General features: G+C 38.8%; 1 protein-coding gene across 1 annotated transcript in view; it reads right to left on the bottom strand.

The window, feature by feature from the left end:
• LOC142593814 (ATP-dependent RNA helicase TDRD9-like) overlaps positions 1-25,831 on the bottom strand; it is an 88,750-nt gene that overhangs the window by 29,311 nt on the left and 33,608 nt on the right. Inside the window, exons 5-15 of the mRNA XM_075713057.1 lie at positions 25,510-25,632; positions 23,009-23,089; positions 17,367-17,531; positions 10,606-10,709; positions 9,038-9,096; positions 5,104-5,158; positions 4,865-4,949; positions 4,080-4,137; positions 3,349-3,453; positions 667-764; positions 151-282 (exon numbers count right to left, since the gene is read on the bottom strand). Coding sequence (XP_075569172.1) covers positions 151-282; positions 667-764; positions 3,349-3,453; positions 4,080-4,137; positions 4,865-4,949; positions 5,104-5,158; positions 9,038-9,096; positions 10,606-10,709; positions 17,367-17,531; positions 23,009-23,089; positions 25,510-25,632 — 1,065 coding nt within the window. The remainder of the gene's footprint in view (positions 1-150; positions 283-666; positions 765-3,348; positions 3,454-4,079; positions 4,138-4,864; positions 4,950-5,103; positions 5,159-9,037; positions 9,097-10,605; positions 10,710-17,366; positions 17,532-23,008; positions 23,090-25,509; positions 25,633-25,831) is intronic.

Genomic DNA, 25,831 nt, shown 5'->3' with positions numbered 1-25,831 from the left:
CAAACAACAGTCAAATGTGAGAAAAGATTCTCTAGACACAGTTCCTATTTCAGGTTCCAATTAAGGCTACTACTACCTTAAATACCAAGAAAAAATTTCTACAGTACATTTTTATTACCTTGATTTTAACAGCATGAAAAGAATGCCTACCTCCTTCAGCTGAAGAATGGCACGTTCAATGTCACCTACACTGGGTGGAGAAAGAGCTGTTGCCAGCAAGGCTTTTGGTGCCCCCATATCAAGCTGTTTTATTTTTAAGACTGTAGTTCCCAATGGACACCTCTGAAGGGAAGACAATGTTATTGTTACTTTCCCCCCATAGGAAGTGTGACAAAGTGTTTTATATGAAAAATAAGTTAAAGTTTACAAATTAGGAGAACCTGAAATTAATTTTGTGTAACTAAGGATGTTTTTCTTTCGAAAAGATTACTTACTTCTAATCCACAACCACTTTACTGCTATAATGCATCTCCTTCTGTGAAGAAAATTATGTGGAATGGTCTTTGTCAATTATTTGTCAACTTGCATTCTATTCGGCATTACAGTTATTAGTAACTATTGAAATTGTACACTGTCTTCAGGAAAAATAAAGCAAAACTACTTTTTATTGTCTCTGCTATGACCACATACATTAAAAAAATACTTAATGTTCCCCAAGTGCCTTACCAGTATCTCAGGTACTGACTTCTCTGGAATAAAGTCTGTCCAGAAGTCCTTGTGTACAAGCCTATAACAATACCCTTTGGAAACACGTCCAGCACGACCTTCACATAAAAGAACAAATCACCAATTTGTAAACTGCCCAATTTCAGGCTGTTCAAAACCCATCCACCTACAAGCCTTCTGGGCAGCTGAACAGCACCTGACAGCCGATGCTGCAGGCTGACCAGCATTTTGCTCTACTGTAGCAAACAGGCCCAGCGGAGACATTCTCATATCCTTTCCTACATAAGGATCGGATGAAATCATTTTGCTTTCATAGCAGCAGTAACTAACAAAAGAGTTACTTAAGTATTTCACTCAAATACATCCTTCACATAACTGCCCTCAAATCAGCATCCATCCTTCTCAGTTGAAAAGACATGACAAAGCCTGTGCTAAAATACACTTCCTCAAAACCAGGAAAAGGCAAGTCCTACCAAATCTAAATTCAATATAGATAGGTATGTCAACGCAAGTTTTAGCATGCTCCCGAACCGAAGATTCTATATGCAGAGTAAATATGCTTTGTGTTTGTATTTCTTTACACAATTAGTATACTCATTTCCTATTTGACCCTATAGCTAGCAAAAATCTTCTAGATAAACTACATTTAAGATACCATGATGAACAACAAATCATCTTTGTGATCTACTAACTATAGAAAACACACTGATTCAGAAAGCCTATCTTCACAAATCCAAACACCATTCATTTCAAGAAACTAAAGGGTACTCTACTCAGTCTCCCCACTGGAGAATTAGGCCGTATTTTTAAGTCCTATGCATAACAAGTCAAGTCTGCTATACAAAATTCTGCTTCTACTGGTTGTATATTGGCTGGTTGTCATAACCTACAATGACCCAGAACCAAATGGAAAGCAAGCTGTGTATTGCGTTTTCATGGCAAGGTTTTGGTAGTGGGGAGGCAACAGGACTGGCTTCTCTGAGAAGCTGCTAGAGGCTTCCCTTATGTCCACTAAAACCCATGCCAGCCAGCTCCAAGACGGACATGCCGCTGGCCAAGGCTGAGCCCATCAGTGATGGTGGTAGTGCCTCTGCGATAACATATTTAAGGGGGAAAAAAACCTGCACAACTGCAGCCGAAGAGAGGAGTGAGAATACGTGAGAGGAACGACCATGCAGACACCAAGGGCAGTGAAGGAGGAGGGGAGGGGATGCTCCAGGCACCAGAGCAGAGATTCCCCTGCAGCCCCTGATGAAGACCATGGCGAGGCAGCTGTGCCCCTGCAGCCCATGGAGGTCCATGGGGGAGCAGATATCCACCTGCAGCCCAGGGAGGACCCCACACCGGAGCAGGGGGATGTGCCCAAAGGAGGCTGTGACCCCGTGGGAAGCCCACGCTGCAGCAGGCTCCTGGCAGGACCTGTGGCCCCATGGGGAGAGGAGCCCAGGCTGGAGCAGGTTTGGTGGCAGGACTTGTGACCCCGTGGGGGACCCACGCTGGAGCAGTCTGCTCCTGAAGGGCTGCACCCCGTGGAAGGGACCCATGCTGGAGCAGTTCGTGAAGAACTGCAGCCTGTGGGAAGGACCCACATTGGAGAAGTTCGTGGAGGACTGTCTCCCGTGGGAGGGACCCCACGCTGGAGCAGGGGAAGGGTGTGAGGAGTCCTCCCCTGAGGAGGAAGGAGCAGCAGAGACAACGTGTGATGAACTGACCACAACCCCCATTCCCCGTCCCCCTGCGCTGCTCGGGGGGAGGAGGAGAGAAAATGGGGAGTGAAGTTGAGCCCAGAAAAAAGGGAAGGGTGGGGGGAAGGTGTTCTACAATTTGGTTTTATTTCTCATTACCCTACTCTGTTTTGATTGATAATAAATCAAATTAATTTCCCCAAGTTGAGTCTGTTTTGTCTGTGATGGTAATTGCTGAGTGATCTCCTTGTCCTTATCTCAACCCATCAGCCTTTCCTTGTAATTCTTCTCCCCCTGTCCAGCTGAGCAGGGGGTGATAGAGCAGCTTTAGTGGGCACCTGGCATCCGGCCAACGTCAACCCAGCACAAGCTGTAACTGTGAAGTCCTCAAAATATTTAAGAATGAGGATATTTTTATATCTAAAGATATCACTGTTACTAAATTATTTAGTACTCTTTTTGACTGAAACTAAAATATTTTGATATTTGAGAGTACTGTCTTAATGGAAGACCCGATATGAAATCTTATTTAACCTTGTGCTACAAACACTGGTCTACACTAGAGACTGCTGTGGATATTTGAAGTGATTTAAGAGTGACAAACAGACCTGAAAATTTCTTTTACTGGTGAAACTCACAAGTAGTTAATAAATACCTAGCAGTACCTATCTCCCCTTTTAAAAAGTGGCCCATGGTAAAAAAATGACTATTAAATAACAAAGAATCCTCATAAGCTTTATGGTCCATGAATTTTAATATTTTTAAATAAAATACAAAACATTTCTCTGGAAAAATACTTGAACAAAATTAAACATTCAGGCATGGTTGTTTAATCACATTTTAATATCCTGATATGGTAAGGAATTACGTTTTTGTATAAACTACTCACGGCAAAAATAATCCATGCTTTTTACTATTAATAAAATGAAGAGCAATGCAGAATTCTCCATGAAGGTTAGCTTCTAAAATTCCTTTCCATTACCTATCGTCATCTTACCTTTTCTTTGATTACAGTTTGTTTTAGATGCCCAGCAGAGTCTCAAACTTTGGTAATTAGTCTCCTCATCACAAACCAAAGTTCTAGTTAAACAGAAATCTATCACTGCAATTAAGGAAAAAAAAAAATCTATTATTATTATGAAACAATTTATCCCCATGGCAGTGGAAAAAATAGTGGTTGATTTTGTGTCATCAGAAAAAGAAAGTTTCAATTATTTGAAAAGCAATAGAGAGAACACTAGAGTTATAAAAAAACAGACCCAGGATACCCTGAATGCTAACAGAACTGCAAACAGATTTTAACATAAACATAATAAACAATTAGCACAGATGACAAGCATTAAAAGGCAATCATTTCTGCATTTAGACATTCTACATCAGAATTCGCTTATCTGATGCAATTATTTCAACACACAGTCAGAATGTGAATGGAAAGTTTAAGGACTTGTGACATGAGGTCTGATTCTGCCTGTTACTGCATTTAATTTCGCCCCCCCCTCCAGTAAAGATTAAAACCAACACCCCATTCAGTAGCTCTACTATTCGTTCATATATTCAGATTTAAAACTGTTCTCTGCTGTGAAAGAAAGAATTCAACAACAGTCAAAATTAAACTCCAACAGCAGTGCTTTATAAAATGGTGACATGTTGTGGAGATTTAGGCTAGCACAAGTAAGGAAAATATTACAAGTACAGCGTATACACAATTACGTGATCTAGATGACTTACCATACTTAACATCAGGAACTGTTACAGAGCTCTCAGCTATGTTTGTAGATAGAATAACCTGAGTTTTCAAACAAAAGAAATGAGCAATGAATGCATAAAGAAAAAAATATTCATATTAATGTTTCTACATGAAGAATCCAACTTGCTACGATGAAATATAAATGTAATGGCAACATAATATTTCTGCTCTGCATATTAAAAAAGGCAATACAACACAAGGAAACTTGTATTTTTCTTGTCCTAAGATCAGAAAAGCATAATAAAGCATACGACAATATAGAGGAAGATGGAAATATTTCCTTATGCCTTTGTCATAACAAAACATCACACTATTAGTGGTGATAAAGAAAACCTAGACACTAGCCAAAATGTGGGGTACAAAGCAGGCAAGAGACCCCCATCCTGGGGGACTACTTTGCTATGCAGTGCCACCAGCAGCATATTACTGTCATGCAGGTGGAAGAATTGACATGCACAAACTATTCTGAAGGATAAAAACAGCATCACACAATAATTTAAGGATAACTTCCTGTCATTGCACTTCTCTTGAGGTCTAACCACCAGTTAAAGCAGCAGCTTTAACAGCAACAGCTTTAACAGGTAAGAACAGGCAACGGGTAAGAAAGGCAATCAGTTTACATCTTGAAAAAACAGAACTGCTTTGCCCTCACATGATGGTTTGATTTGGCACAACTAATATTAATTTATTTGCATTATTATTTGCTATTATTACTGTAGCAAAAGGTTTCATACACTTTAAGAAGTAACAATCCAATAATATTTACTTTTCTGTAGCCAGGAACTGTAGTCAAAAATACACTACTTTGTTCTTCTGATGTCACACGTGAGTGAAGTGGGTACACTTGCCACCTAAAGAAAATATATTAGTGAAATATTTACTGAGGCAAGAATATAAAAATTAATACGATTTGGCACAGGGGTATAATCATGTACTTAGAACTCATACAGCTGAAGGATTCATGTTCAAGTTCAATTAAACTGAAACAAATGTGGTCTAACTTACCTTTTGTTAAATATATTTGAGAGACATGAGTGCATGTAGCTTATTTCACTCAGACCTAGGGAAAAGTAATCAAGAGTTTGTTTTCTTTTTAGTCATCAGTAACAATTCTAAAACCAATTCTCAAGTCTACTTAAATTCTTAAATGACTTTCATTATTACCTCCTTTTCACGACATAATAAAACAGCAGAAGAGTTAAACAGTAAATGTAATAATGAGCCACTGAAACACTGTGAGTCAATTTTTCAAGAGGCATTTTGCATAGTTTTACACTTACTAAAGTGGCAATATCAGATATAAAGGCCATCTGCCAGTGTCACATTATTAGCCCTTTTTTCAGTTCCTTACAACTGACAACATTCACCACTTCTGAATGTCTGGTTTAAGATAAATTTGGGTATTTCAGCCAAAATAAGTCGTTTCCAAGATCAGGACCAAGGAAGAAAAAAAAAAAAAAAAAAAAAAAAATTAGTTATTTCTGCCTCAGCCATCTTACCTTTGCCAGTTCCTGTGCCCATTCTCCAGGGCATGGATTTCATGTCTGCCAGGGGAAATCTTACTGCTAAGGGATTTTTGCGGTCTTTCTGAATACCTCCACAAGCATAAACGTTTCTGAGAAGCCTAGTTTACTTCTTATTGAGACTTCAATTCCAAAAGCCCCATTTTCAAAACTCTGTCCAACTTTGGGCTTCCCCAGTTGGATATTAAAAATGAAATTATTCTGTAACTGCAGTACAGGATTGCTGCAATTTTCTGTGAGACTAAATGCAATTTGGGCACCTGGATGTGCAAGTTCTTGCACCCTTTAGATGACTGTTACTTGACTTCAGAAGTGAGAAGGAAGGAAGACAAACACAAGTGGAGGAGGAGAGATATTTTCTGGTAAGGTAAGAGAGAAAAACAACTTAATTCAGAAATGAGAGGAAAGACAGATATGTGATGGGAAATTGTGATCAAGTTAAGGTAAGCAAGGAAAGAGGCCAGAAAGCAAGAAACCAGGGCAAGAAAAGAAGAAACAGATTCAGCAAGAAACCAACATGGTGATAATACATGGTTGGGTGGGAAAAGAAACTGCAGGAGAACATGGGGAGATTAGTCAGCTACTGGAGTCAGAAAGACTGAAACTGGAAAATGAGGTGAAGTGACTATAGGTAAGGGAGATAAAAGAAGCCAGGGTGAGGGGGAGAACAGGTGAGTTGGAAGAGTTAAAAAAAATGGTGGTGGTAGGGCAAATCAGAGGGAAATTTAAAAGTTTCAGAGATGTCATTTGTGTGAGGCTACTAGAGGGGAAAGCAATGTCATTAAAACCTAAAAAAGACAGCCAGGAAGCCTAATTCACATCACAGCTCAAATTAAGTAAGAGTACTTGAAAATACAAATAACTGGCCAAATACCTAATGACTAGCACAATAATGAAGCAATTAAAGCTCTAAGCAAAACACCTTCAGCACTGCAGAGAAAAACATGCAGACTGAGAAATATAAAAACAGTACCACTTTTAAAGATTATCATAATTAGAAAAAAAAGCATCTGTTCATGAACTAGAGCATGTAATTAACAATATGGAGAAAACACAAGAACACCAGGATATGGTCTGTTTGGACACAGCCTACCAGACCTACTTGATCCCACAAGGTACTCCTCAACTATCTCGCTGTCTAATGCTTCCTACTTGCCATACTACCTGGTTAAATATCTGGGTAAGACATCAAGGCTTAAATCCAATTTATGTTTAAAAACAATTAAAAGAACTTTGATCCATGATTTGTAGAAGCAGACTCTGCATAACAAATATTAATAACAATTACTAATCAGTCGAGTAATTACTGACTAGGCACAGGAGGCAGCATCTGCTGCCCAGTTCTGGAAGTGACAAGAGTTGATCATGACACCTACAGAACAAAAGGCTGCCACCAGGAGAGACAGATCTTAGAATGAAAAAGAAACTAGTAATACAATCTGTTTGACAAACATACCAGGACAATAGGGAGAGTGGGGCATGGAGAAGTGCAAAAGAAAACAAAAGAGGCTGACACAGCAGAACAGAGCAGAATGCCTTTGAAAGAAAACCCTAAAGCTTTAAGTCATGCAACTCCTGCCATCAGCAAGCACCAGCAAAGCACAGAAATCATCAGGCCATCCTCTTCTTCTGCAAGCTCCTGAAGTGGATGACAACTTACTGTTGCTTTCATTTAGCCCGTCAGCTAGTCTGGCGGAAGCATGTTATATACTTGAAGGTGTAGCTCAGTGACGCTTCAGTCAACACAGCCTGACCTCTTTTTCCAACTTGATCTTCAAAAAGTCTAAAGAATTATACATCAACGTATATTGTCAAGAAACATTACGGTTGCCACGTCAAGCACTAAAATGAAAAAATGCCAGAATTAAGATTGGTTGTGCAAACTTAATGCAGCCCACTGGGAACGTATTTATGCATACATGTTAAAAAAAAAAAAATCACTGTACAGTTTAACATGGCACTTTGTATCACCTAGTACGTAGGGATGGACTAGCTCTGGATTCAAAGGAGAGCTGAGTACTGAAGAATAGTTATCTGTAAAGAATCAGACTGAGTAACATTAAAAAACAAAATTAAGCACTGAACAAGACAGGCAATTACAACAGGAAGGGAAAACATGGCATCCTACTCAAGACAGCTGCAGCTGCTCTATGGAAGTGGATTCTGCCCCATCACTGAGTTCCACAAAGGCAGTGGGCAAAAATCACTTAACAGTACTCCTCAGCACGGCACTACTCTTTCTGGCTGCTGATGCCTAGTCAGCTTGAAATGTCAATGGGAGTGTTATTTTGAATGTACAAGATGCTATGTAATTGTAAGCACTCAAAAAATCTAGACATCTCAAATCAGTGTCCTAAATGTGGAGGTTATTTTTACCCAAACCTGTGTCTCAGCTGCCCTCTTGTAAACTGGGGGCTCTCCTCCCCTTTTGTCCAAATCTGTACAAAGACTATTTGTGAAAAAAATTTGAAGAGGTATTTGCTAATCCTGTGTTCAAAATCAGTCTTGAGTATCCAGTTATAAAACAGGCCAAGGTCAAACACTGAACAACAATAAAAAACAAACCTGAGTACCAGCTCATTCAGAAAGCACTATCTACACAGGTTTTCATGAATTTACCAAATTATTTAAACAAAAAGTTTCATTTTATCAGTTGCAGTTATAAGCCATCAGGGATAGGTGCATAGTGTAAAAAAAAAAAAAAAAAAAAAAACACACACCAAACCCCAAAACCAACAAAACCCAAAAAAACTCCCGAAACCTCAAAGTGAAAGACAAAAAAGATTTGGGAATTGAAAATGCTGAAGAGTAATTTCAGCCTGAAATGAAGACTCAGGGGGCCTGAGGAAGTCTGAAAGCACACCAGACAACACCAATATGAAAGGCCAGAAGCACCAGAGGTGGTCTCCCTATTTTATTAATGGCAAACTAGAATGGGTCCTACATTGACACAGCAAAGTAATTCCTTCTACCCATTGATTTCATAGAGAAGGTAACTCTAAGAAAGGCAGCTCTAATGCCTTTTAGCTGGCGGGGAACACCCACCACTGAAAGCTACTCTGCAAGTTCAGTATATTTTTGCGTTGGTGTGCTGTGTTTCCAGCCCTAGTACTAGCATGTCTATTGCTAAGCTCTACACAGCAGGGAAATGACATTCATAAAGATTTTACAGAGAGTTAGAAAGTCCTGGTAGGGATAGACCTCACTGTGCCCAAGGAAACAGCTGCTCCTGACTCTGAGGTGACTCTCCACTAGAACGTGTCCAAGTCATATTTAAACAAGTTTGCAAGAAAAATGCCCAAATAGACCAATCAACCCCGGTTAGATGTATTTAATAAATCCCTGGAAGAAGCATCAAAAGAAATCTTGTTAGATGACAAATAAGGAAAGAGAAAGTTATTAAGACATATACTCACCTGGCAAAAACACTAGCACACTTCCACGTTCTGACGCAACGTTCAAGTTCTTTTTCTCCCTAACAAGAAAATGCAGTTTCATTAGTTTTACAACCTCAGTGTTATTTAAACTTCCTGAAGAAATGGAATTCAAAACACTACTTGCAACCATGCTTTCTGAAAAACATGGTATAGAAACATTGGAAATAGATCATTAGGTTTAGTTTTGTCTTAAAAATTATGTCAAAACAAAAACATTCTTATTTAGCAATGAAATTAATCAAGATTAGGTTACCAAAGATCTTAAAATGAAAAGGTTGTATACTACTGCAGAATTCTAAGCAAACTTAGTAATTTTTCAAGTGTATGTAATAATCTTGTATTCTAGAAATATCACTAGATACCTTTAACAAACGCCTTGCACGTAAAAAAAGCTAACCGTTATCAAGAACTACGGGTCATGACATTAATTGAAGATGTCTCCCTCTAAGTTTATCCGTTATGAGTCAAGAAGCTAAAATCACCTTAATGTAAGACAGAACTAATTTTTTGTTGTAATCATTCCTGATGTAAACTTTTTTCAGGCATCTTGAGAGTCTCTACTCTCAAACTATATAATGAACGGAAAGCATAGTTTTTAATGGAAGATACATTACAATAGATGTTCGTAATAGCCCTTTTGGTATTTGAAAGCTGAAATGCTAATGCCTTCATGCTTGCTTATAAAAGGTACCTTATTAGTAAAATGTAGTTTAATTGAAAAGATCAAAAGAAATCATGAAGGAAAAAAGCTCAGAAGTCACTATATGTTGTAAAAAAGTTGGTGCCAAATTTATTATATTTATGTACCTCTATCAACACTTGTACTTCAGTGGTTCACCTGGTAACTGCTCAGGTGAGCTGAAGTAATGCTTTCTTAAAATTTCAAAGTTTACATAATACTAAGTTTGAAAAAAAATTAAGTTTACAAAACAAAATTATTTCTTCAACATACATTTATAAAGGATTAGTATATATAGCAACAAAAACCATTCCTAAAGTAAATATACACCCAGTGTTAGACCAAAGTTGTAGAAGCAACTTTACTACATTTTCAGACACTAAACATCAATTTACAAAATGCAGAGTAATACAAACTAATATTTACTTATTCTAAAAGACAGTAAGGCATTAGTTAAACAGCCAGTGAAAATTAATGCCTAGTTTGTATTCTTTTTTCCATGGCTTAATGTATGTTTTAGTTTACAATACAAAACAGTAGTTCTATTTTTATTCTTCATATAAATAATACTCAGCTCTGGTCTGCAGCAAAGAATCTAGTTTCCATATGACATGGCTGGCTTGAATGGTCACTTACACTCCAGGGCATGCAGTGTATTTCAAGAACACAGGGCATTCAGGAAGACCTACAAGCAGTCTTAGTATGACTAACCAGAGTAGAAATCACACAAATACATAAAATAAAAGCAGAGATGCATAGAAAATTAAGTTACCACTAATAACTTTAATACATGGGCTGCTGCTGTTCCTTAACTAGTGTCTCATTTCCCCAAAGAACCACTGATTCCAGATCTTGAACTGTATCTTACCTATTGCTCTTCATCTCCAACTCATCAAATGACTGAATCAAAGACACTGCTACTTCATACATCTCCCTTACTATCACTGGTTCCTCAATTCTTTGAGAAGGAAGCTGCGTGGAGAAGAAAGTACTGAGGTTAACATAGTGTAACAGGCTAAAAGGCTGTATATCACATGTATGTGTTGATTTGTCAAGTGCTTTTTGATTAGAACTGATCCAGCACAGCTGTACAAAGAAGCAACTTCAATCTGGAGCACTCATTACCTTCTAAATAGACATTTTCCTTCAAGCATCCTACCATTCTATTGCTAAAGAAATACTTCTGATATTTACCTACTTAAGATAAGCACTAGCCCACACTCCATCCCCTAACGTTTGCAGGACATACTCCTTATCCCGAAGTGTTAAGCACGTGAGACTAACCACAACCCATGGGAACAGGATAACAAGGAGAGGAATTTGTATAAGGCAGGCACAACCCTTCTCAGAGTTGTTATAACACAGGTCTCTACCTGACTGCCAAATAAATCATGTACCTCTTTCTCATTTAAATTATCTCTGCATTTAATAGATCTTGTGTTTTAGGTTGTACCTGTCAAAGAACTACGGTTCTGTTGTATGCAATATAATGGCAAACACGTCACATCTACACTGTTTTCTAGTATTCTGTTACAAACTCAGGGCTTTAATATTTGAGAACTTAAACCATCAAGTCTTCAGAGCTAAGACAATGACTTAATCACATTTCAATTAAAAAGAAAATGCTCAAATGAACCAGACATGCTCTGGGAATGGTCTATAGTATTACACATTTTCCCTTGTAGGGAAAATGCCTTTTGATCAATGCTTACCTTTCACTCTCAGGGTTTCTCCTCATTCTAGGGGAAACTCTTTACTGGACTAACTGCTATCTCTAACTTCTCTAGAACTGTATTGCAGCGTACTCTGCCCTCCACATACTTCACATGATTAGAAATCCTACAGTCAAATTGCGCTTCTCTCCCTCATATCATGCCTTTGAAGTTCTTCCCTCTTCCCTCCCTCCACCCTCAAGTGAAATATTTTATTTACTTTTATACTGAAATCTAGAAGTTTAAGTCATCCAAGATTTTCCCAAGAAAAACAATAGGTTCAAGTCATCAGCCTCTACATTCTTTCTCTGCAGGTTGTTGTGTGTATGCTTTAAGAAATCATGTATCTTCTCACTAGCTAACAAACCTCCATTTTTACATTTATGCTCAACCAAGTATTTCTCTTGGCCTATCAGTCGCCTTCACCTGCTGCTTGGTACGCTACAACAGTATTTAAGCATTCAAATATATCTTTATTTAGGCTTGGACTTCTCATTTTTACTTTTAAGGAATGGTACTATAATTAAAATGGCAGTGAAAACAGAACATTTGTGCTTTAAGCATAACACTCCATAAGAACTGGACTGCATGATAACAATAAAAATGCAGTAGTCAGTACTAATTGGTAAATAGGTGCAGATAAATACCAACATAAGATAAGATGCAGCTGTAGCCAGGGACATTTAACAAGGATATAAAGTGTAAGGAAAAAGCCTCTCCTGGAAAGAAATTCAAAATGAAAGCTGAGTGGGCAAGAGTAATAATTTCTACACACAAAATTAAGATACTCCAAGTCTCCCGGTAAAAGAAGCAGAAGGTATTTATCAGTTGTCCACATTGCACAGGGTTTTGATTTTAATCAAGCACAAGATTAGGATTACACATTTATTCCAATTCAGTTATCGTATAAGCAAAAGAAGATTCTGCAAAAGTTTTCAATGAGCAAAAAAAGGCAATTAAAAGATACACTGATAAAGTTGGAATGCATCCTATGTGTACTGATAAAATGGTAATTCACCTAACGTGTCCTTCAATTGTCTGAAATGAGATAAAATCCAGTAAGACAATGTAAACCTATGCATCTGAATTTACAAATTTTGGATACAAGCAGATGGTGTATTGGTTGAAAACAAAGAACCACTTGGACCAGCTACTTTGGTCAAAAGAAAATGGCTATCTTCCAATGTAATGCTGCTGAATGAAAGGCAAAGATGACTCGGGGGTGAATCAGGAAAGTGCGATGTGTTAGTGACACTGTACAGAACTGCCCCTCACTCTGAAGTGACTCAAGTCCTGTCAAAGTTTTCAGTCAGCATACTTGTCAGCCCTCAAAGTAAAAGAACTCTTGAAGCCAACAGGTACTCCGTTTGTGATGCTGAGGACTGACAATACATCTGCAATTCTTACCAGTTTTTAAGGGGATCAGCCAAATCCTGAACAGAGGCAAATTATGTTTACTTCAATGACCAGAAGAATGAAGAGACTGTCTTGTAAAAGAACAGCAAAGACTTACCTTATCTAACAAAGCAAAATGAAAGCCAGAAAGAGGTATTACTGCTACCTATAGACCTATCCAAGAGTAAATAACAGAAAACTTAATTATCTGAACTATTAAAATTTAGTTACTTTTTTCTACCAGTTTCCCTTTCTGAAGCAGTTCACGATGGAATCACAAAAGCACCAGTGCTAACATTAATTTGGCAATGGTTGCTACTGCAACCTCAGTCCTCAGCTTTCCAACCCTTACCAGAACAGTCAACCTGTAAGACTGCATCATGTCAATCCTAGGTCGCCTTGCTGTCTGCAGAAAGACTCCTTTCTGAAAACCCTGAGAAATTTATCCTGCTTTGTTCTCGCAGAGGATGGATTGGAGGATCTAAAAAAGCCATCTATTAGAACTTGACAATATTCTTTCCCCTTCTCTGAAGCCCTTGAATCAACTAGCCAGGTAGACTTTTCAGGTACAATTCTATCAGTCCCAGAACTTCTTAACTGCTATTTACATCCACTATAGTAACGCTTTTCCAATGAAGTTTGATTAGTCCATGAGAAACCACAGACAACATGCTAGTAGTTTTGAGAAGTAGTACTTTTTTTTTCCCCCAATATATGTGATAATCTAAGGGATTTCTCTTTTCTGGGCTGCTTGAACATAAGATTTTTGTTTTTAGATTACCCCTGCTTAAGTAACTGTCAAATTTGTCTTTTCAATTTTGTTACCAATTGTACCTTTAGTATTCTTTAACATGACAAGGCTGCCACATCACTCCTAATAAAAGGTAACGATGTGACAAACAGCAAGTCCAAAAGCCCAGTCAGAGCTGACTGAAATAATACAACACAATCGGAATAGCTTTTGACAGCAGTTCACTACCTTTCATCTGGACTCTGACTTCAGTTCCAGGGATATGAAGGAGTTTTTACATTTGCAAGCCAAAAATGGGACTCTCTTTTTTGCCTTTGGTAAGAGAGAGACATGGGATTTCACAGATCTACTGCCAAAAACTAACATCTAGACTCCCTAGTTGCTTACTGTTTTTAAATCTGCTCACAGAATTAACTATACAATTAATTTGCATTTGATATCTCCAATACTATACTACAGCAATAGGTAAGCATTTACACAACTAGCTTTAAATTTGCCTATAGGTACAGCCTTCATGCACTTTTCGTCAAAACCTGTGCTTCACTGATTCCTTGGGGCTTAGAGGGTGCTGATATGACAAAATAATGATCCAGTTAAATATCCAGAACAATGTGCTTACAAAGGCCATTATGCCAAAAGAAAAAGAAACTACTTTTTATAAACCTATACTAAAAAATTAAACAGTAGCACCTATAAACAACCCAATATTTGGGCAAGGGTAGCCAGTGCTACACTGAAGAGCATTTCTCCCTTCCTTCCCTCTTATTTTTATTCTTTCCTACAAATGAAGCAATTCAAGTTGAAAGCTTTATCTCTGATTCAGCTAGATGTCCATCTAGCCATAGCAAAGGGTTTACTGCAAACATACATATAGAAGAAAAATAATGACTGGCATTTCTATTTATCTTCCAAATCACAACTGATGTCAGTGAATTCCCAAATTACCCGCCAGAACTGCTCGAAGAAAATGTTTATTTTCAAGCATAGTGTTAAAACATTATCACCTACAGAAACAAGTGACATATTCAAGGAAACAGTTCTGCAGGATTCATAAAAGAATTCTACATTTATACAGTAACATCCAATTATTTTAAGATTTTTTCAGAACGGACAAAGGTTCATACCTCGCAGCAAATGAGACTGTTACAAAGGACTAAACTGATGCCAATCAAGATGCTATAAGGAATGAGTTGATTTATGTAATCTGATTTTATAGTTATTAATTTTAAAATCAAGATGAAACTTGGAAAAATTCTATTTGTCTAAAAAGCAAAGACTGTTTTTTCTTTTAACTTCTATACTCTTTTATGTGAATTTTACAGGCTTTTGTAGGCAAAAATAAAATATTAAGAAGTAAAGCCTGAAGCCTGTACCTCAGGCAGTTATATAACTGATTTTGATTTTGGCATGATGAAAGATGTGCGCCTGCTTCCATATGACAGTGTTAACTCATTAACTGCCTTAACACTCAGATTCATTTTCTCTCATTTTATTAGGATGTTACATAAATCTTCTTAGACCTTCCATGTTTTTAAGTATTTTTTAAAATAAAACTATTCAGAGAAAATCTCTGCACATAGCACCGTAAGAAACAAGATGCGAGACTAAACATCAGTGCTTTCTAATTCAATTTCTTCTTTTTTTTTATACATATTAAGGAAAAAAAAAAAAGAGAAAAGAAAATCAAGAGCACTTATGTGCTTCCATTGTTGCCCTAAGGTACAAACAACTTCTTGAACAATCATACTCTTCTCCTATTGAACAACAGAATGGCTATAGCTAGGACAGCACAACATAAAGAAACAGATGAAAACTTTTTGAAAAAATTGAAGTTAAATGCTCATGTACACAAATAAAAAAAACATAAAAAGGCATAAGCACTGAAAGCAGTTCCTTTTGTTCACGATCTTTGAGGTGAAAAGTGTGGCAGCTAACATTCAGCTCAAAGCGCAGCTATGACAAATGCAAATGACTAAAGTAGACTTCTTACTGAATTTCTTGGTTATCTTTTTGCTGTTATCTATCACCAAAAATCTTTTACAAACATCATATATTACATAATCTCCTCCGTATTATTTATCTGAGCTGCCACAGTAATGTATAAAAACTGATGGGCCAACTGCTATACGCACTTCAGGGGTTTTTTTGGCTGCATTAAAACTCCAACAGTTGACAGCCTTTTATTTTAGCTTGCCTGAGTTGAGGCATAACCAATGCCTGTGCTGCATACAACATAAGCAATTATTTTCTTCTGCGTTTCCCATAAACTACCTGTTTGCTTTATCTCTCTTAGTTTCTGCAGAATTGAGGCATGAAACCTAACGAATAACAGTATGTTCACTTACTGCTACTTTTTAAGTGCATCCCCTGTTTTCTTCATTGTATTAACATTATAACAGTGTCCTGAATTATCAAAATTGACCAATAATTACTCCCACGCCCCAGTTATTTTTAGAGTGGTTGTTACTATCAAAGCCTGAGTGCATTTGTTCTACTTTGCTTTAACCCGTTTATTTTGCCTTGGACCATAATACTGATAGAGTTCAGACATTCAAGTAAATTCCTACATAGCTGTTTTTCAACTGTAAAACAAACTCCTATTACAAAACCACAGACAAACTCATAGAATGGTTTGGGTTGGAGGGGACCTTAAAGAGCTGGGGTCTCACAAGAGTGGAGCAGAGGCAGGGGAATCACCTCCCTCGACCTGCTGGCCACGCTTCTTTTGATGCAGCCCAGGATACGGTTGGCCACCTGGGCTGTAAGTGCACATTGTTGGCTCATGTTGAGCTTCTCCTCAACGAACACCCCCAAAGTCTCCTCAGGGCTGCTCTCAATCCGTTCTCCGCCCAGCCTGTATTTGTGCTTGGGATTGCCCCAACCCATATGCAGGCCTTGTTGAACTTCATGAGGTTCACAAGGGCCTAGATACCAGATTAATTCAAACTTACATTTATTCTTTCATTTTCTGTTGTCTATACAACAGCATGTCAGAAGCTCTACAAACAAATGTACTGCGCAGATTATAAGCTAAAGACTGACACAGCAAATGAGTCTTCAGCCATTACTACCCTCCTTAGGCATTAGAGCAGCAATTCTCCAGTGCAGCCATATAGGCTGTTAGGTGGCCACCAGGGATTTGGTGAATATCTATTATTCTAACATATTTTTATTACTCAAAATTACATATTTGCCATTGTGGCCTACATGACTACAATAGAAATATGTTCAAAACTACTGCATAACAACTCTGGGACTATTTAAAAAAAAAAAAGAAAAAAAGGAAAAAATAGGAAGCACATGAACCTCAGCTGGTAGAGAAGCCAACTTGATAACGTCAAACTTCTAATCATAAATGCTTCTTTTCTGATGACTCTCTTCATTTCCTAGCTCTTTCTGCCTTTGATACATAGCAGCAACATGAACCAACATGGGAAATACTCCCTGGGTTTGTCAGCTGTATTCAAAGAGATCTGTAAATCCTCATTTTACTTTCTGCACAGACTTTCACATTGTTCATCTTGGATGCAAACCACCAACCAAAACGTCACTTACTACTTGAAATTCCCAGCCCCTTACATTCCATTTCTGTTACATGAAAGAAATACTAGGTTGCTGGTAAGGAGACTCCTGTTTTATCATCATGTATTAATTCTTATCTAGAACTGTAATGTAAAATTTGTTATTTGTGATTTTATTACACAGCTTTCAATTGACTATTCCGATGTCTTTCTTACTATGTCCAAAGAAATAAAGTTGTATTTACAATACCTTGAAATGAACCTTGTGCTTCAAATCATCAAGATAATATTCTTCAATAGCATAAGGTTTGCCTTCCACCTTAAACACATAGGCTGGATTCAGACCATTATGAACTGGAACTGCAAAGTAATCAGCAAATTCTTTACAGTTGATGGAAGCAGACATCAATATTATCTGTTAGAAAAATTACACAGCAAATGTAAAATATTAACATAAAATGCCACACTATGCTGGAATCTCCACTTATTCTTTATGCTAAAATGGTCTAATTTTGGTTACTATAGCTATGTATCCTAGGCACGCTTAAGACAATCAAAGCTAAATGCTTAAGATTCCCTAGATAGCATGTGGAGAAAGGTAAGTATCTGTAAGAGAACAGCTCAGGCTAGATGCCTAGGGCAGACAACATGAAAGACTTTTTCCTGTTGTAAAGTTCAACCAAAAAACATATGGTACTCTTCCTTAAGCTTATCTCTACACAGTCCTTAAAAGAAAAAAGTGTACACTAAGTATTTTCATCTCCTGTTTTACTAAACAGTTAGATTAGATATGAGTGCCTTTAACTCCATGAAAAGATAGGTTTAATCCTGTAAGAACAGTAACTGTAATTATAACCCAGCCTTAAAAACGTTACTGTAATGATTTTGAAATGTCAAATAAGTTTTCTCTCAGTTTCAATTAATTTATGCAACTTAAAACTCTCAAGGATCACACTAAGCTCCTTGATCTGCTGACTCTACCAAGATTCTTACCCTGTATTAACCTAATCAGAAGAACAGAAATCACATTTGCTACCTGGTGACACCTTTTCTTTCAATTATTATGAAATTCAGAATTTACAGCTTTGTTCTTTTCTCCTTGGTTAGACAGCATGATGTGTGCAGAATGGGGGAAGGCAGAAGAATGAAGTGACTTAGTGGCTATGGCTATTGTCTTGGGTTTACATAGCAAGGTTTTGGTAGTGTGGGGGCTACAGGGGTGGCTTCCGTGAGAAGCTGCTAGAAGCTTCCCCTATGTCCAATACAGCCCATGCCAGCCAGCTCCAAGACGGACATGCCGCTGGCCAAGGCCGAGCCCATCAGCGACAGTGGTAGGTAGCACCTCTATGATAACACATTTAAGAAGGGGAAACAAGGAAGGAAAAAAAAAAAAAGGCCCAGGACACAAACTGCAGCTGGAGCGAAGAGTGAGGTGAGAGGAACGACCATGCAGACACCAAGGGCAGTGAAGGAGGAGGGGAGGAGGTGCTCCAGGCACCGGAGCAGAGATTCCCCTGCAGCCCCTGATGAAGACCATGGCGAGGCAGCTGTGCCCCTGCAGCCCATGGAGGTCCATGGGGGAGCAGAGATCCACCTGCAGCCCAGGGAGGACCCCACACCGGAGCAGGGGGATGTGCCCAAAGGAGGCTGTGACCCCGTGGGAAGCCCACGCTGCAGCAGGCTCCTGGCAGGACCTGTGGCCCTGTGGAGAGAGGAGCCCAGGCTGGAGCAGGTTTGGTGGCAGGACTTGTGACCCCGCGGGGGACCCACGCTGGAGCAGTCTGCTCCTGAAGGCCTGCACCCCGTGGAAGGGACCCACGCCGGAGCAGTTCGTGAAGAACTGCAGCCTGTGGGAAGGAGCCACGTTGGAGAAGTTCATGGAGGACTGTCTCCCGTGGGAGGGACCCCACGCTGGAGCAGGGGAAGAGTGAGAGGAGTCCTCCCCTGAGGAGGAAGGAGTGGCAGAGACAACGTGTGATGAACTGACCACAACCCCCATTCCCCATCCCCCTGTGCTGCTCGGGGGGAGGAGGAGAGAAAATGGGGAGTGAAGCTGAGCCCAGAAAAAAGGGAGGGGTGGGGGAAGGTGTTTTACAATTTGGTTTTATTTCTCATTACCCTACACATGTTCTCACTCCTCTCTCCTACTCAGTTTTGATTAGTAATAAACTAAGCTGATGTTCCACCAAGTCAAGTCTGCTTTGTCCATGACAATAATTGCCGAGTGATCTCCCTGTCCTTATCTCCATCCACGAGCTTTTTCGTTATATTTTCTTTCCCCTGTCCAGTTGAGAAGGCGAGTGATAGAGCGGCTTTGGTGGGCACTTGGCATCCAGCCAGGGTCAAACTACCACAGCTATATACCCTCTAACCCCTCTATTTGGAATGTGCTCCCACTGCTCAGGGCAGCCAGCTGGAATAAACTAGACAGCTTCAACTTGAAAAAGGACAAAGAGCCAAGGAGTTATAATTAACTCTGTAGTGTTCAGCTTCTTTATCTCCAGGTCTCCTGATCCACTCTAAGCAGTACTTGTAAACTGGGACACAGTCAATCTTCTTTTGCTTTCCTGACACCTTGCATGAATTAAAAAATAGAATTAAATAAATACATCAACACCCAAAGCAAAAATGCAGTGAAATACAAGAGCATCCCCCTTACGAAGTGAGAGGCAGGCAAGATAATGAAGTGGGCATTGTACCCCTGTCCTCAGGTCCAAAGCACACGTAAAGGCACAAGGAATACATGGAGAGGGTAGACTAAATCATGAAGTCATTTAACATGATCCTGAAAGGAGAAGAAATCTGAAAGGACATAATTCTGCAAATATTCTGCAAACATAATTCTGCATCAAAAGCAGCGTGGCCAGCAGGTCGAGGGAGGGAATTCTGCCTCTCTACTCTGCTGTGGTCAGACCTCATCTGGAGCACTGCCTCCAGCTCTGGGGCCCTCAGCACAAGAAGGACATGGACCTGCTGGAGCAGGTCCAGAAGAGGGCCACCAAAATGATCCGAGGGCTGGAGCACCTCTCCTATGAGGCCAGGCTGAGAGAGTTGGGATTGTTCAGCCTAGAGAAGAGAAGGCTGCAAGGAGACCTTATTGCGACCTTCCAGTACTTAAAGGGGGCCTACAGGAAAGATGGGGAGAATCTTTTTAACAAGGCCTGTTGTGACAGGACAAGGAGTAATGGATTTAAACTAAAGAAGAATAGATTTAGACTAGACATAAGAAAGAAATTTTTTACAATGAGGGTGGTGAAGCACTGGAACAGGTTGCCCAGAGAGGTGGTAGAGGCTCCATCCCTGGCAACATTCAAGGTCAGGTTGGATGGGGCTCTGAGCCACCTGATCTGGTTAAAGCTGTCCCTGCTCGCTGCGGGGGGGCTGGGCTAGGTGACTTCTAAAGGTCCCTTCCAACCCAAAGCATTCTATGATATGAAACCTGTCCCACTACGGCATGAACTGGCTCATGGCTCGATAGATAGTGGCTCCCCAATGCTAGGAAAGCAGGCTAAATGTAACCTTGCTTGAAGGCTATTGAAACAAAATCCAATCTAGAGTCTCCTAAGTGCATTTACAGGCAAGGAATATTAAATTACCTCTTCTTCTAGACAATCTTTGTAATTTTCACTCTCTAATCTGCATGTAGTCCTTCCAAACTGTAAGGAAAACCATAGGTTCCTAACAGAGTGCCTGAAGGATCACATTACTAAACCAAGAGTTTGATCTGCTCCCAAAGAGGAAATTCAACAAGCATGTATCACCAACATGGCAGAGAAACACACTGGAATAGAGGGTAATCGAAGTAGACAGTTCTTCAAGATCAAGCAGTCCAAAACCACCTGTGCAGCATGGATATGCCTAAAGACCCACCATATGATACCAAAAATATGCACAGTAACAACTATTCACTTGAGATGTCCCTGAGTGGCAATTTGCTGGAGCCTGGAAATATAACTATCTTTATCCTACTCTTACTTTCCTACCTAAGCAACTGTTACCAGTTACTACCGGAAATTGCACTGTTTGGTCTGACCCAATAGAGCCATTCTTACAGTTGTAGGTTTTCTTGCAACAACCCCATCCCAGCAAGAGCAACCTTAGAACAGTCAATCAAATGTCTGCCCTGTGATCTGAAAGATCAATAATCTGCACCAGCCATCTGCCAGAAAACTCAATATAGTTGGCAGGTGAACCACAACAGGTTGATCTTGTCCTCCATGTCAGAACCACTCTTGCCAGCCTGTTTGCAATGTTGAGTTACCTGCTACTTCTGTGGTCCACAATGTCAAGACTAGGAGACAAACACCTATATGTATTTCATATGAATTATAAATACACTTTTTTCCCTTAAACAAGCTTCCTTGAGCCCTTTTGTTTCATGAATCCAGGGGGGCTGGGAGTAGAATCTTGCATTTTCTAAATGAACCTGCCACATGATCAATGTCCATTCCTTTACAGTTTTTCAAAAGGGGCTGAAAAGGGATGAAGTAGGAGACACTGGGTTTAGTGTATAAATTCAAACTGAATTACGTGTTCCACTCTGCTAAAACCCAGCAACTGATATCAAATTTCCCCCTCCCTACCACAAAAAAATTCCAAGGGACGACCCCCCAAATGTAAGATTGTCTCAGGTTTATACAATATGAAACTGTCATCTGAAGAAACAACTGCAGAGAAGGATATAAAGGAGATAAAGTTTTCCAGTGACAATTTTGAGAGATTTAATCAGAATTAGGCGGGGGGGAGGGGGAGGGGAATCTTTCAGGAACCTATAAATGAAAAATATCTTCTAACAGAAAAGATGATAGGACCTGTAGGGATTCCTGCCATTGACAACCACCAGATAATCAGCATCAATGCCAAACTTTTCACAAACTGAGTGTAGTCAAATTATTTGGTACTCTCAGTACGCGGAGCAAAGTGTTAAGAGAGGCTGAATAGCTTCACACTACTGTGTCTGAATTTAGAGACAAATGAGTTTTATCAGCAAGAAAAGGGATAAAAAGTAAAAGATGTGAAGTGCACAGACATGCCTTGTGCCAACTGGAAGGGCACTTTCAGTGAGAGCATGCTTGGAAGATCTAAAGACAAAGTTATCTGAGTCTGAATTCCATGCAGTGGGTTGTACAGAAGAAAACAGATTCCCTTCCAATATCAACAAAAATAGCCAACGTAGATTCAGGTTATGTCTGTTTTGAACAGAACAGTTTGCATTAACTGAACAATTAACTAAAGCACTTATGTACAGTCTCACAAAATTTCTGCAGTCCCAAAAAGCTGCACAGAAATATACCTAGTTAGCCTACCTCTATCACCTGTATTTAATTTCTTACAATTCAAGAGTCCATTACTTTGAGACCACAAAGACTAAGTCATGCTAAATCTCTGCAAACTCTGCTTTAGTACAAAGCACAATTACCTAATGTGCAGAGAAAAATCTCAGCCACGTTTTACTACCAGGTCTGCCTACAAATTACAATACAGCATTTCTGGCTTTTGCTATTTTTCCAAATAGTTGTGCCATTTTAAAAAAGCAGCTCAGTACTTCCAAGAGTTAATGCTACCATATTTAACCAAGGATAAGCACTGCCCTCAATACCCTATATGTAATTCTAGTCAAATATCCATCTTGCATTTTTTACCCTTAAGCAGAGTTTAGAAACTAATGCATTCTAACATGAGGGAAAAAAAAGTCTCTCAGAACACATAGCAGCCAGGAAAAGAATGCCCTTTAGGTTGTTTGCTTATGAAGAGCAGCAAACTAAATAACACTTTAGTAAAAAATAATGACACATTTTAAGGTAAGTTCTCTAAAACATGCCCTTTGTAGATCAAACACATGTAAAAATTCATTCTTGCAAGAAAAAGCAGCAGAATATACTTTGAACCTACCTTTACAGATTGTGAATTTGTACGCAACAGTTTACGGATCACCAAGAGCAAGAAATCCATTTCTTTTGTACGCTCATGTGCCTGGAAGACATTATACACAATTTAATTGTCATTAATTCATGCTCTTCTTTTTGACAATCTCTTTCTTTGCTACTCAATTTCATGCTTTATTTTTGTAACAACAATACATTTTCATAGAAGAAAACACACCTTTTAAGACTATGCATGTTAATCGTATTTTCAAATCCCAACACAGCTTTTCAAATGACTATTGCACCCTTTGTGAAAAATCATATGCCACTATTAAGTCATGAAAATTGTAGAATGACTGGAAAACCAATTGTGAGCTCTAGCCACTAGTTCTACTAGAGTTGACAGTAACAGCTGAAGTGATACTGAAGATGGGCAATTCAACTGTACCGCTAAGATTACAAATGATCCAGGCAGGGACTAAACTGGCTTGTCTAACAGCTAATCAAATTGAATTGACTCCCCGTGTTCCCAATGGCTTCTAGCTATGATCAAAATAAACAACTGCTTTCTAAAATGCTAGTGTTAGGTTAATGGTTGGACTGGATGATCTTAAAGGTCTTTTCCAACCTAAATGATTCTATGATTATTTTCCACCCAATTCTTTATATATCCCAGCACCTGACTTTTCTGGTTGCTCCTTACAGTTCAATAAATACCTCTTCTCAACATCATTGATGATGATTATATCCCTTTCTTGAATTATTACAGTTTACAGTGCAGCAGCTTTTTCCAGAGCTTAATCTTCAAAGGTCAACATTCATCCTCTGTAAGGTAGTTAGCATATTCTAATATAATAGAAAGATATACTTATATTCAATATTGTTCCATTACAAGAAAGATGTAGCTAAGGCAGTTTTCAGGCTGACAGCAAGATATTGCTGTGAGAAGTCATGATTTTCAGACTTAGGTTTGCTTAGGTATGTTCCTAAACGCCTGCAGCACTCTAACAGGGCTGAGACCTGCAATTAAGAATGAAATGAAAAGCATCTGGTTGCTAAAAATCACAGAATCATAGAATGGTTTGGGTTGGAAGGGACCTTTAAAGGTCATCTAGTCCAATGCTCCTGCAATGAGCAGGGACATCTTCAAAAAATGGTTACTATTGGGTCACGATCACAATCTGCAAGGTAAATGGGAAAAAAAGTGGCATATGGGGAACAGGAGGGACTGGAATTTTGGCTGGGGAAGCAAAACACACATACAGTCTTGAAAGCTAGGAGCTGCTGAAAGAAGTGGTACAAGCTGCTATCATCAGTTCAAATTACAGCACCCAAGCAAATAAGGTTTTTCAAACCTCTGCATAAACCTGTTCTCCTGCATGAGGGGCCACAAAACTTTACTCACTAATAAAGGAACAATCTAACACTTCCCTATGTAGCAGTTTCTATTGTTAAACTTTTGCATCTTATACCTAAACTGCATTTCCTTATCTTAGGCTTAAAAATGTCAAGGTTTGCAAGACCCTGCTAATATATTAGAGTGGTCTCAAATCTTTCCCATGAAAACAACTGGTACAACTCTTTAGCATTTGGTTTGGTGGGGGGTGTTTTGTTATTTTTGCCTGTTTGAATGAAGTCCTAAAGTTTCTTCATACAAAAGTGTAACTATTTGCTTAATCTTTTCCAGTTTTCCCAATGTGCCATCTCCAGTGCACTCATGACAGCCTTCATTACTACTGTAATGGTCTAATGGTACACCAAGTACTGTCTCTCCCTGCTTCTCAAATATCCAAGAATCAAAGACACTCTCAGCTACAATACCATAACGGAATAAAAATGAAAACCAGCATTTAACAAAATAATAAAAAAAAAAAAAAGGTCCTCTTCTGTGCCACTACATCCCATTTACTCCTATACCTTATACATGATTTACATTCACAGTTTGTGAAAGCACAATTTCACATCTGACTATATTTAATAGTCAAATACTGTTTACCTCAGAAAAAAAACATAAAACATAAAAATATACAAATTACAAAAAATCTTACAAGTATATTTTGTTCAGCTTTTTAGCGGACAGCAATAATGATGAATCTACATGAGTGGACTGTAAATCTGGCCAGAAGACAGAATTTTCAGAGGGCTATTTTATTTTTCAGGACAGCCATGAAGAGTAAAGACACTTTCTAAGGGCAGTAATAGCCAAGAGAGTAAAAACTGGCCGCCGCCTCCTCATAGGCCTAGCCAGAAACATTCCTGGAATCCAGGCAGTGGATTTCAGAAAACATTTCAAGGTGCTCGTATCAAAAGCTAAGCACTCTCAAACATCCCACACACACTCTCAGTTCTAAACTTCATTGCTCAAAGGAACACTGAGACAAGTCTATTTAAAGAAGTTTTGGCTGGGACAACTTACACAAAGCATCTTTACAAGTAGATGTCTGCAATTTTCTTTCTCTAGCATGGTAAGACAGACAAAAAAAGAAGGTTTTCTTAACATGAAATTTAAATTTATTTCCACTAACTTACTTCATCAACGAAAATGTGTGTGAATTCAGCTAGGCTTTTGGCACAGACTACTTTCTGAAGAAGAACTCCAGTTGTCATGTACAGCAACCTTGTCTCCTTTGTGGAAATGTTCTCTAAACTTACCTAACACAATGAGAAAAATATAGATGTGAACAGATAGTTAAATGTATTTACAGGAATCATGCATCGGAAAGAACTCCAAAGTGAAATATAGCATAAACCCATGAGAATTATTCATTCAAACTTCTAAAAGCCTCTGTACAAATGTGTTTTTAAAGCCCAGAATCAGTTAACTCAGGAAGCAAAGATTTTCTTTGGGAGA

Source organism: Pelecanus crispus, chromosome 6 (genome assembly GCF_030463565.1).
Source record: "Pelecanus crispus isolate bPelCri1 chromosome 6, bPelCri1.pri, whole genome shotgun sequence".
In the NCBI taxonomy this organism is placed as follows: Eukaryota; Metazoa; Chordata; class Aves; order Pelecaniformes; family Pelecanidae; genus Pelecanus; species Pelecanus crispus.
The sequence above is the reverse complement of the archived record's forward strand: the minus strand, read 5'-3'. Positions and strand labels throughout refer to the sequence as shown.